Genomic DNA, 14,042 nt, shown 5'->3' on the forward strand with positions numbered 1-14,042 from the left:
AATTAGAAATAAAAACATGTGCATCCCATTTTGAAGTAATTTTTTTTTCTAACGGCAGTTAGAAGTCACTGACGGGGGTCCGAACGTGATGTTGGAACCCATCCACTCAATCATTTCTTGGGACGAACCATACAATCCTACCGCACCTTCGGGGGAAACACCCATGACGAATCTATTCGGGTATCGTGTGTGGTAAAACCTCCTCGAGTGAAGCTCGAACGCAAGATGTAAGAGACCTCCGAGGACCATGAAATGAGTGGATAACCTCAAAAAAAAATAAAAATTGTAACTTATTGGGATCGAATCCCCGACATCTTAATTATGAGAGGTCAGGTTATCAACAATAACATGATATTATTTTCACGTAACTAATTAGTCAATATTGCGCTTTTTTTTTTTTTTTTAAATAGCATTTTTTAGTAGGATGCTTTCAAAAATAGAAAAAATAAATTTTTTTTTGAAAAAAATGGTAAAACCGAAGTTTGAAACTTCGGTTTTGGTGAATCCGAAGTTTCAAACTTCGGATTTGTTTTTTTTTTTTTTTTTGACCCTATGCACATTTTCAAAATCCCTTGTGTCATAAAGGGAAAATATTATTTATTTCATTGTTATTGACTCACTATCTTTCTCCTCCACAATGTTAATCTTTAGTCAATTGTTGTTCTTGGTGGGTTTCATGGATGTGAAGCATATTTGAGAACGAGAAATTGGTGAAGATGCTATCTATTTATGTATTTTATTTACTCTGTATATTTTAAGATTTGATGTTCTACACTTCAAATTAATTGATATATAGTGGCACACATATGTAATGGCAATTGTTATATATGCCATCGTAGGGTGTTATTAGTGACACTTGTTTATATATGCCACTAGAGAAATTAAATATTTTATGACATTTATTATTTTGTTTAATTATTACACATCCTCATTCATGGCACAAACATATATTATGCCTATGTAGTATGTAACCAATAAAGAATGGATTATAAATGTTCATGTGCGATGTTCCATGTGCCACCCTTGTCAAAATTTGAAATTTTATAAATTGAAAAATTTTGACGCATTTACTATTGTCTCTTATTTTCAATTTTTTCATATTCCCTCCCAAATTTATTTTACACCCTTATAACTTTCTTTCTTATATTTAGTTCATGATGCAATTTCTATCACAAACACTTTCAATCACAAGGGTATAAAATAATAAAATATAAAATAATTACACAATGGTATTATGAGAACCACACTATAATTATAGTAGATTTATAAAAAAATAAAAATGAAAATATCATCACCCACTAATTATATAGACATAGGATAAAAAAAAAAAACAAATCCGAAGTATTTGGCAAAACCGAAGTTTGAAACTTCGGTTTAATCATTTTTGTCAAAAAAAATTTACTTTTTCTATTTTTACAAACATCCTGACAAAAATTACTATTTTAAAAAAAAATTCCAATATTGCGCATCTCATATCTTCTCATATCTAATATAAAATGTAAACAAATAGTTTGACCCAGTTAAAAATTACTGTATTGTTTTGTACACGTGTAGTGTACTACTGTATCTTTTATGAAAAAAGTCCAAAGTGAATATTACCTACTAGTAGCTTGATGAAAAATAAAACAATCTTCTATGAATTGAATAATCTGCATAATAACAGAACACTTCAAATATTCCGTCCACGAAAAACAGGCAATATGTTATAAAAGTTAAATTGGATGTTAATTTTATTATTATTATTATAGATATTGTATAGTAGATTTTTTGAGTATAAATATGTGTGTTATGAGTTTATAAAACACACACTAAATATATTCTCTCATATTCTCTATATATACTTATTAGTAGTCTACAGTCAAGAACTAGGCCACTAAAGGTAGTTATAAGCCTACTGAATTATAACACGTTATCAGCACGAAGTGCTCCGTATAATCAAGGTTTATCTAAGCAAGCACACGTCACTAATCAAGGTAAGAAATTATCTAACTTTTATTAACTTCACTAATATTTATATTTATGTTATTTAAGTTATATATGGTCGGTTATACCGCCTGAATTATATTTCTGTAATCTAACTTTTATTAACTTCACTAACATTTATATTTATGTTATTTAAGTTATATATGGTCGATTATACCGCCTGAATTATATTTCTGTAATCTAACTTTTATTAACTTCACTAACATTTATATTTATGTTATTTAAGTTATATATGGTCGGTTATACCGCCTGAATTATATTTCTGTAATCTAACTTTCATTAACTTCACTAACATTTATATTTATGTTATTTAAGTTATATATGGTCGGTTATACCGCCTGAATTATATTTTCTGTAATCTGACTCTTATTAACTTCACTAACATTTATATTTATGTTAATAAGACCTCATGATTGTACGCAACACGTCATTTGACAACACGGTACTTTATGTACGCAACACGTCATTTGACAACACGGTACCATGGGTCGAGATTAATTCCGATCAATACGAATACGATGGGGTCTTTATATGTTATCTAACATTTATGATTACTTATGCAATTAATCATTATTTATTTCATGCATACTAATGTTTATTCTTAAAAGTAAATCTTAAAAGTTAAAATAAGAAAAAATAGTTTGTATTTTTATTAAAAGTAAATCTTAAAAGTTAAAATAAGAAAAAATAGTTTGTATTTTTATTAAAAGTAAATCTTAAAAGTTAAAATAAGAAAAAGTAGTTTGTATTTTTATTAAAAGTAAATCTTAAAAGTTAAAATAAAAAAAAGTAGTTTGTATTTTTATTAAAAGTAAATCTTAAAAGTTAAAATAAGAAAAGTAGTTTGTATTTTTATTAAAAGTAAATCTTAAAAGTTAAAATAAGAAAAGTAGTTTGTATTTTTATTAAAAGTAAATCTTAAAAGTTAAAATAAGAAAAAGTAGTTTGTATTTTTATTAAAAGTAAATCTTAAAAGTTAAAATAAGAAAAAGTAGGTTGTATTTTTATTAAAAGTAAATCTTAAAAGTTAAAATAAGAAAAAAAAATCTTGTCCTTTATATTACTCATACGCGTTTTGATATAGTGACTTTATTCGTTAACGTCAACTAACGACATTACAACGGTCATATATACATAACGGTTGTTAACGTCAACTGACGACGTTACAACAACTATATTTTTCAAATATAAAATAAACATCTCCGTTTTCACATTTTCACAAATCAATCTTCATTTTTCAGATTACTACTCTCAAAAAGTTTTTGTAAAAATGATTCACACAAGGATGATTTTTCCTATTGTATTGGTCATATTAACTATCATCAGTGTTGCTAATATACCACCGGGTGAACCTATATTCTATCCTGCCCTTGTGGTTTTATTATTTGTAATCATACCATTATTCTGTTGTTTGCTGCTTATGAATTTAAAATGATTCTAATTTCATTTTATTATTTGTCTATGAATAGAAGTTGATTATGATTATGATTTATGTTATTCATCATTATGATAATAGAAAATGTCGAATTTGAAAAGGCTTAAATTTGCTCATTTAGAACAAGTGGGAACAACTACTTAACATGGGTTATGAATGTAGAAAAACATCTCGAATCAAACTGTATTTTAGAAACCCTGAATGAAAATAACAATTATTCCGAACAAGAGAAAGCAATAGTAAGTATTTTTCTTAGCAAACATATTGACGAGTCCTTAGAATCTACATATTATATGATCGAAAATCCAAGTGTATTATGGAAAATACTCAAAGATAGATACGATATTAATTATCAAAAAAATAATAAAAAAAATAATAAAATAAAAAATAAAAAATAATAACAGTGATCCATGAAAGAATAAAATTAAAGATATTAGTAGACGCTCTTATAAGAATTCCGGAGATTCTTATTAATGATCTGGTAACGTGGATCATCAGTCTAGTATTTCTTGAATACATGAACATCTTGTTTAGCTCTACAAATAAGTCCCAAAAGAAAAGAAAAGAAAACGGGAGTGAATCTGTTGACAAATCTTGATTAAATTAACCCTACCTTGAGACTTGAATGGTTTGAATTTTCTAAGATGCCTAGTTTTTTTATGTATCACTCATAAATAAATGGTTTTAGACCATAACGCATATGTTTTATTAAGTGTTATCTTTTATGTACTTCAAATTATAACTTGTTTGCAGGTAATATAATTTGATTATCTTGCTGAAATATAACTCATTATTTGCATATCTTATTTGAAGTTTTAGTATGAATCCTGCAGAAATACAACATCAATTAAATGGTAAAGACCTATGTATTGCAGATAGTAGTAACATACACACTATGATCAAATCTAAGAAATATTTCATTGATTTAAATCAAATGAAGGAATTATAAATACTATATCAGCTCTTGCAAACTTGATATAAGAAACGAAAAAGGTAAAATTTCATATTACCAAATGGTACGAATTTTTTGGTAAACAATGTCTTGTTTTCTCCCAAATCAAAGAGAAATTTGTTAAGTTTCTTTGATATATATCATAATGGATATGATTATCAGTCAATGATAATCGAAAATGAGAAATATCTATGTAGCACCGAAAAGCGCATAGGATTAAAAGCGCATATGATAAAAAGCGCATATGATGAAAAGCGCAGCGCATATGATTAAAAGCGCATATGATAAAAAACGCATATGATGAAAAGCGCACGCATATAATGAAAAGTGCATATGACGAAAAGCGCAGCACATATGATTAAAAGTGCATATGGTGAAAATGATATATGATGAAAAGCACATATGGTGATTAATGAAAATCACATATGGTGATTAATGAAAAGCACATATAGTAATTAACGAAAAACACATATGGTGATTAATGAAAATCACATATGGCGATTAATGAAAAGCACATTGAGAAATAATCACCAATGTTTCTTGAAAGAATTCAAGGGTATATATATGGACCAATTCATCCATCATGTGGACCATTTTTCTAATAGACGCATCTAACGCATGGTCTCATGTTTGTGTGTTATCAAGCCATATAAAGGCATTTGCAAAGTTTCTTGCACAAATTATTAAATTAAGAACACATTATTCTGATTACACCATTAAAAGGATGAGACTTGATAATGCTGGTGAGTTAACATCTCAAGCTTTTAATGATTATTATATGTCTACAAGGATTGTTGTTGAACATCGAGTTGCTCATGTGCATACACAAAATTGGTTTAGCTGAATCAATAGATAAACGCTTACAGCTAATAACTAGACAATTAGAAATGAGTACAAAACTCTCAATATTTATATGGGGACATGTAAATTTACATGATGTGACATTAATTCGCATTAAATCAAGTGCAAGTTATAAATATTCTCCATTACCAACTTAATTTTGGTGGAGACCAAATATTTTCCATCTTAGAACATTTGGTTGTGCAGTGTATTTTTAATTGAACAACCACAACAAATGGTTTCTCAAAGAAGGATTGAAATATATGTTAGATATGAAACATCTTCAATCATAAGATATATTGAACCCATGACGGGTGATGTTTTTACAGCAAGTTTTGTCGATTGTCACTTTAATGAAACATTGTTCCCTATATTAGGGGGAGAAATGAAATATAAATAAAATGATGTTTCATGGTGTGAACATCAATTAAGGAATATTGATCATCGTACAAAAGAATGCGAAAAGAAAGTTCAAATATAATGCATATGCAAGAACTTGCAAATTAGTTACTTTATGCATTTAAAGATACAAAAAATAAGTGACTAAATCATATATACCAGCAGTAAATGCTTCAGCTAGAATTGAAATTACAAAAGCTGGCAATAATGTCACTCATGAGTCTTTGCTACGGCAGAAACGTGGGAGACCAATTGGTTCCAAAGATAAAAATCCTCGAAAAAGAAAATCAGCTGATAATGAGGTAAAAGAAAGTGTTCAACAAGAACCACAAATTAATACTCCTTCTGCAGAGGATATTGATAAATGTAAATACATAAATTGCAATAAATTATGCAATATTATGAAACTGAAATGAAATGAAAAATCTTGATGAGATATTTTCATATAATGTTACAATGACATCATGATTAAAGATGATGATCTGGAACCAAAATCTGTCATTGAATATCAAAATAGACATGATTAAGCTCAACAGAAAGGAACAATACGAGCTGAATTAGAATCACTCAATAAAAGAAAAGTTTTCGGATCAATCGTTATCACTTTTAAAGATGTGAAACGTATGGGATATAAATGAATTTTTATCCGAAAAAGAAATGTGCAAATGAAGATACAAGGCAAAACTAGACTTGTAACTCAAGGTTTCCCACAAAGACCAGAAATGAATTATGAGGAAAACTTATCCTTATGTAATGGATACAATTACTTATTAGATACTTAATCAACCTGGTAGTTACTTAAATGCATCTCATGGATGTTGTTACTACTTATCTATATGGATCACTTGATAGTTGTAACGACCCGGATTTTTCCGATCGTTTTATACTTATGAGATTAATATTTACATAAATTAAACCTTACCAACATGATAAGCAATCTAAATTGTTGAGACTTATGTTTTTGAAAAGAGTTTTACACAACGTTTGACCGTCCAAATTGACCGATGATATCACGAACTATATAACATACGATAATTATACGTTTGTGTATATATATGTATTTATATATATTTAACATGATCTAAGGATGTTTTACATCTCATTGTGTACTAATAACAATGAGTTATAAGTATATTTTGAAACTACTAACTTAAGTTTTCAAAACGATAACTATACGTAACGTTCTTCGACATAAATACTTAAAACTTATAATGCTTATACATGTATCGTATAGATACGTATTTAATCACTTTTAAAGGGCTTACATACATAAAACAATATAAGTATATTTACAAAAGATAGCTATTTTTGAATCCTCGTTCCGTTTTCTCAAGATTTCTATACGTACATCTAGGGTATATGTACCCGTATCATACCCAGCTTCTATACGTATTTACTATTGGTATATACACATCAAATCAACATTCTAATCAACACCTAATCAGCCCTTGTTCATGCCCTCAAGGAGAGGTAATTAGAATTGGAAGCTAGCATAGATTTTTATACAAAATAACAAAATTAGGAATCTTTTCTTTCTTTATAAACTAAAAACGTTTTTATGAATGAACACCATTTCTTCACCCCATTTTCTCATACTTACACTCCCATTTCTCTCTCAAAATACTCTTAACTTCATACTTGATCATCTCCAAGCATTTTCCCCATCATTTAGCTTCAAAAACAACCCTTAATTATCATAAGAAAAACCATACAAGAACACTTCAATAATCCTTCCAAAAATACAAGTTTACTTCTAACCTTTCAATCCCACTCCACCACTCTTTTGATTCCAAGATTTTTCTCATCTTTTCCAGTAGCTTTGTCCAAGTAACTTGAGGTAGTAACCTTATTCATAACCTTATTTGATTCATATTTATATAGCTATCTTATTTTGTGTTGTAAAATTTTAACAACAAGAACATAGTTTGAATGATTTCAAACTTGTTTGCAAACTAAATAGATCCTTCTAACTTAACTTTTAAAACACTTCAAGACCTGTAATATATCATATGGATATGCTAACTTAACAAGATACAACTTGATTTTACAAAGAACACCTTAAAACTGAATCTACATCGTTGGAGTGCAACCGGGACTGTTTTGGGTTGGATAATTAAAAACCATCTTAAACTTTGAATTGGAAGTTTATGTTCTGGAAAAATAATATTTTTTATTAATATGTTAACACATAAAAATTTCATGGTTTAACTCAAAGTGTAAGTTTTTTTTAGAAAAAATGATGATTAAATGTTGTTTTTATGATGGATAATGATCACTTTCATAAGTTTCACCAAAGTTTGACCTATAACCTGTGATTTCGAATACAAACTAAGGTATTTTCAGTTCATATTCTTAAAATTTGACTCGATCCAAGGAAGTGGCAAGTTGAACCAACAAAAACGGAGTTGTAATGAAGAAACTACGACTAAAACAAGATCGGGTATCCGAAGCTAGTTTAGCTACGAAAATATTTGGAGAAAAATTAAATTAATCATATATTTTCTAATTAATATGATATTTTATATATATTTACTTATGATTTGATTTTATATATTTCAGGACCACCCGTAAACAACACGAGAAGATTAATCATAAGACCTCATGATTGTACGCAACACGTCATTTGACAACACGGTACTTTATGTACGCAACACGTCACTTGACAACATGGTACCATGGGTCGAGATTAATTCTGATCAATACGAATACGATGGGGTCTTTATTTATTTTATTTAAGCAACTAATTGTGGACCACTAACATCGGACTGCTAACTACGGACTAAGAAAATATTAAAAGTATTAAAAGTATATATATATATATATATATATATATATATATATATATATATATGTAACGATTACTTGAAAAGAAAATATGTTGATATATTATATATATGGTTAGGTTTGTGATATCTATCGGAGACCAAGTCGTGATAAATACCTTCAAGGCAAAAGTGAGTATATAGTCCCACTTTTAAACTCTAAATATTTCGGGATGTGAATACATGCATTTTATGATTTACGTTATGGACACAAGTGATTAAAAATATATATTCTACGTTGAGTTGTACCACTGGCATACTTCCCTGTAGCTTGGTAACTATTATTTACATGAGGTATTGTAAACGCGAATCCTGTTGATAGATCTATCGGGCCTGACAACCCCAACCGGACTGGACGACCAGTATTCAACGGTTGCACAGTACTTCGTTTCGGTGACTACACTTGGTACGGTGTAGTAAGATTTCATAATAAAAGGAATATGCGACGTTGATTAAATGTTAAGTATGGTTATCAAGTGCTCAACAACTTAGAATATTTTTTTTATTAAAACGTTTATATATGAAATCTTGTGGTCTATATTTATAACGCTGCCGGCATTAAACCTATATCTCACCAACTTTATGTTGACGTTTTAAACATGTCTATTCTCAGGTGATAACTAAAAGCTTCCGCTGCAACATGTTGAATTTAAGCAAGATCTTGAGTATGCATATTTGTGTCAAAAATAAAACTGCATATCGGAGGATTTGTAATGTAAAATATGTTGGAGGTCGTATTGTTATTATCACATGTAAAGTTTGTAAGTCTAAGATTATCGCTAAACGATAATCATTATTAAGTTGTTTAAACCTTGTATTTGTAATAAAAGCTATGGTTTGTATTGTAAAAACGAATGCAGTTTTTGAAAAATGTCGCATATAGAGGTCAATACCTCGCGATGAAATCATATGTTATTGTATTCGTCCTTATGGTTAAGGTCGGGTTATGACAATAGTGATATATATGAATATACCTGAAGGGTTTAAGGTATCAGAAACATCTAACGCAAAACCTAAAGAAATGTATTCCATTGAATCACAAAGATTTTTATATGGGTTGATACAATAGTATAACGGATTAAGTGATTACTTGATAAGAAAAGTGTATACATATAAACTTATTTGCACATGTGTTTTAATTATGAAAACAATGACCAGATATATATCGTAGTTATTTATGTCAATGGTCTTAATATCATAGGTACAAAAAAAAAAAAGATCCATGAAGCCATTCAACTTCTAAAGAAAGAATTTGAAATGAAAGATCTCGGAAAAACCAAGTATTTCCTTGGTTTACAAATTGAACATATGCCTAATGGTTTACTTGTACATCAAACAACATATACTGAAAAGATTTTAAAATGTTTTAATATGGACAAGGCAAAACCATTAAGTACTCATATGGTTGTTAGATCACTTAATGTTGACACTGATCCATTTCTTCCCTGTGAAGATCATGAAGATATCCTAGGACCAGAAGTACCATATCTTAGTGCAATTGGAGCTCTTATGTATCTTACAAATTGTACAAGATCTGACATTTCTTTTGCAGTTAATTTGTTGGCAAGGTTCAGCTCAGCTCCTACCAAAAGACACTGGAATGGGATCAAACACATATTTCGATACCTTCGAGGAACTACTGATTTAGGATTATTTTATTCTAACGAATCGAAACAAGATTTGGTTGGTTATGCAGATGCAGGTTATTTATCTGATCCACATAAAGCTAAATCTCAAAATGAATATGTATTCCTAAATGGAGGTACCGCAATATCATGGCGTTCTCAAAAACAAACACTTGTTGCAACATCATCAAATCATGCCGAAGTGATTGCATTACATGAAGCTACTCGGGAATGTTTTTGGTTGAGATCAGTGACACAACTCATTACTGATTCTTGTGGACTAGAACGCGATAAAAGTCCAACAACTATCTATGAAGATAATGTAGCTTGCATAACACAGATGAAAGAAGGGTATATCAAAAGTGACCGAACAAAACACATACCTCCTAGATTCTTCTCATACACTCAAAATCTCATTAAGGACAACCAGATTGAAATGAGATATGTTCAGTCAAGTAAAAACTCTGCTGACCTTTTCACCAAAGCACTTTCAACTGCTATTTTCAGGACACACATTCATAATATTGGCATGAGGCATGTTCAGAAGATGTAACAATTCAGGCGTTGCCTACTTGAGGGGGAGTCAACTCTATGCTGCACTCTTTTTCCCTTAGCTAAAGTTTTATCCCAATGGATTTTCTTTAGCAAGGTTTTTAACGAGGCAGTACTAGTTATTCTCTAATAAAATTGTCATCCAAGGGGGAGTGTTATAAAAGTTAAATTGGATGTTAATTTTATTATTATTATAGATATTGTATAGTAGATTTTTTGAGTATAAATATGTGTGTTATGAGTTTATAAAACACACACTAAATATATTCTCTCATATTTTCTCATATTCTCTCTATATACTTATTAGTAGTCTACAGTCAAGAACTAAACCACTAAAAGTAGTTATAAGCCTACTGAATTATAATACAATACAAATTTTAATGAAACCACAAGACAACAATATGTAAAAGGCAGTGGAGATCATCCACACTAATGTATAACTATTTATTGCTTTTGAATGTACAAGTGGTGTGAAGCACGCGGCGAGTGTCCTCTTGGGAGTGAACTCATGGGCTTGGACTCCGCTTGAAACTTCATAATAGGGGCCATTGTATCCAACCGGGCCCGCTCTTTAGTGCCATTACTATTCGTAACAGCCACCCTGTCACCACCACTAACCATCACATGTTCGCCGGCAACTCTCACTGATTTATGACTATTACACCCTGAAAGAATACCACTAGCACCCACTGACTTAACATTATTAGAACTTGTCATATTATAATTCTTGGACGTTTTCGTATCTTCATAATCTGATACAATCGAAAAATTGGCCACGCTGGCTGTAACTACACTCCATGCTATGCTGGCTTCACTTGGTGCATACCCGGTTGTGAGTGTTGCATTGCTTGATCTCCCATTCGAAACTTGTCTTGCAAGAAACGAGTTATTGCCATTATTAGTTGAAAAGCTTTCAATTTCGAATAAATCCGAGCTTGTGTCACTTCTTACATCGTCGTTTTCTCCTATGATATCGATGTTTTCGGATCTTGGTGTTACTCCATCCCAATTCATCATGGTTAGTTTCCTCTCTAGGCTAAAAGACTTTTTACCTTTTTCCATAATTGGAGAACCAAAGCCTTCTTGTGAGTTCCTTCTTGTTTTAACACGAATATCGTCACCTTCAACCAATTCATTTTTGACATGTGGACGCGTATTTAACACCGGAAAAGCAAAGCAATCTTCTCTCTTCATGTTCATCTTGTTGTTGTCAATGAAACCGCCAACAAAAGCAGCTTTTGTTGGCGGTTTAATGTTTTCATTGACATGAACCTTTCTTTCAGCGATCTTAATAGACGCCTTATCATTGCAATTGCAACCAAGGGAGGTTAGTAAGCTCTTGATAGAGTTTGTTTTCCTACTTTTTGAACGATCGATTCTTCGATTACTACCATTAACCAATAAACCACTTCGGCTATTCCAACTAGCTTCCGAATGCATGCTTGGAGTCGTTGATCCGGTTTTTGGTTTGGGTGGTTCTTCATCTTTTTCATGTAGGGTTTTTGGATGATAGATTGTACTAGGCTTGATGGAATGTGGAGTTCTTGGAAGTTGTTCATCCATGGCTCCTTTGAAGTACTTTTCGGCTCCAAAAATGCCAATTTCTCCATCTTCTACCTTCTTTTTCGTGTTGATTTGAGGTGGGTGAGTGATTTTAACCACCATAGTGGTATCATTCAAGTAAGACGAGAACGATGCGTCTTGGATATCCACATTGTTTCCATCCAAAGTAACCCGTTCATCGGATGCAATCATGTTAATTACCTTGTTGAATGACAAACTATTACAAACAAGCAAAACAAAGCACTACCCACAAAAAAGAAATATGATTTTTTCAAGAAACTATGATCACAAAAAGCAATTAAGAAGGTATTAACAAAACAAGACTTTTTCTTTTCTTTTTTTTTTTTTTTTTTTTTTTTTTTGCAAGACTTGATGAACAAAAAAGCAGGGTTTGGGAGCTTAATAGTTACAAGTAAAGCTTTCAATCACCCTTTAGAAAATTTGGTATTATTAGCAAGAATCTATGATTAAATATGGTTTTTGGTATCAATGAACCATAAAGGTATTTTTTTTTTTTTTTTTTTTTTTTGATTACAAAAAGTGATGAACAAAAGAGGGGTTTAAGTAGTACGTTATGAGTTGTATAGTATGGGTGTTATGAAGAGTTGAGAGATGGCAAAGTTGTTTTAGAGTATAGGGATGATGAAGATGATGGGGGCCATTTTAAAATAGGAAGAGTTATGGAGTGATTGAGTTGGTATAGTATTCGGTAATAAAATCAATTGCATGTGCATATGCTTCTTACACTTTACAATATTCTTTCACACTTCGGTCCCCTAGTTAACATAACTTTTTTCATTTTGAACTCTGTTAGTTCCATCATCTTTTTTTTTTTTTTTTTTTCATTTTAAAGTACAAAAAGATCATAAAGCTACAAAGATCTTTAAATCCATGCATATTATGTCTTGAAATAAATATTAAGCTAAATGCTTTGACTTGAGTCTTACTCTTATACCTAGCATAAGTGTAAATTTATATGTTTGATTTACTTATCGATAGATAGATATAATGATTTAAGGATAAAGCAAGCTAGGGTACGTACGTCGTGACGCTTTCAAAAAAATCTTATCACAAGACAGGGGGTGGCAGGTACGTAGTAGACCAGCAAATTTTAAGCTTAAAATTTTAGATTATTTTATCTTACCTTCAACGCAAAAGTCCAAAATTTTGAATTATTTTATTTTGTTCCCGGTGTTATAGATTTCTGGATCTGCCACTCATCACTAGTAAGGATTTCTTAGCTATAAACAAGCATTATAGTAGAGTAATGACTCGTTAAAATGTTCAACGTTACTTTCTGTAGGGCTCAAGAACGATCAAATCCAGATAGATTAGCGCGCATGACATGATCTTAATTGGCTATATTCGCCATATAACTGACACATACATTTCGATTAGGGGCTTAATTGGCTATACCACTCGTTTAACGATTTTGTAGTGTATTGCAGACGACACCATGGCAATGACGTTTCATATAATTTCATGATCACAGCATCATTCAATCTTGTCATTGTTAGGCAAATCTCACTGTTGAGTTGGATAGAAAGATCTAAGATTATGATGGAAATATAACTTTATTCTCATAACAATTTAATTTGTGGTGAATATTGATCACTCTTTTGTTGGCAACCTGAATTACACGAATCACGCGCAATATGCATTTTTTTGAAACAGATTATCTTATTTTATAATATCTGATATGATTGAGATTGAGATGTGTGTATATGTACGGGTAATTTAACTATTATGTGATTAATAACATCGACAACAAAGTTATTACGGAGCGCATTTGATTTTATGAGATATTCATGTTTTTATACTCATGCGTAGTTTTAAAAATCAAGTCATATCTATTTTGTCATTATATGTAT

General features: G+C 30.5%; 1 protein-coding gene across 1 annotated transcript; it reads right to left on the reverse strand.

Annotated features, from left to right (window-relative positions):
• Positions 1–10,980: 10,980 nt before the first annotated feature.
• On the reverse strand, positions 10,981–12,487 carry LOC139897701 (protein PHYTOCHROME KINASE SUBSTRATE 2-like). The gene has a single exon (XM_071880396.1). The coding sequence runs from the start codon at positions 12,361–12,363 to the stop codon at positions 11,053–11,055; it is 1,311 nt and encodes a 436-aa protein (XP_071736497.1). The 5' UTR covers positions 12,364–12,487; the 3' UTR covers positions 10,981–11,052.
• Between the last annotated feature and the right edge of the window lie 1,555 nt (positions 12,488–14,042).

The sequence above is a fragment of the Rutidosis leptorrhynchoides genome, chromosome 3 (genome assembly GCF_046630445.1).
Source record: "Rutidosis leptorrhynchoides isolate AG116_Rl617_1_P2 chromosome 3, CSIRO_AGI_Rlap_v1, whole genome shotgun sequence".
Lineage (NCBI taxonomy): Eukaryota > Viridiplantae > Streptophyta > Magnoliopsida > Asterales > Asteraceae > Rutidosis > Rutidosis leptorrhynchoides.

What these genes read in the sequence shown, in the direction of transcription:
- LOC139897701 (XM_071880396.1), bottom strand. Translation starts at nt 12,363, where the DNA reads ATGATTGCATCCGATGAACGGGTTACTTTGGATGGAAACAATGTGGAT.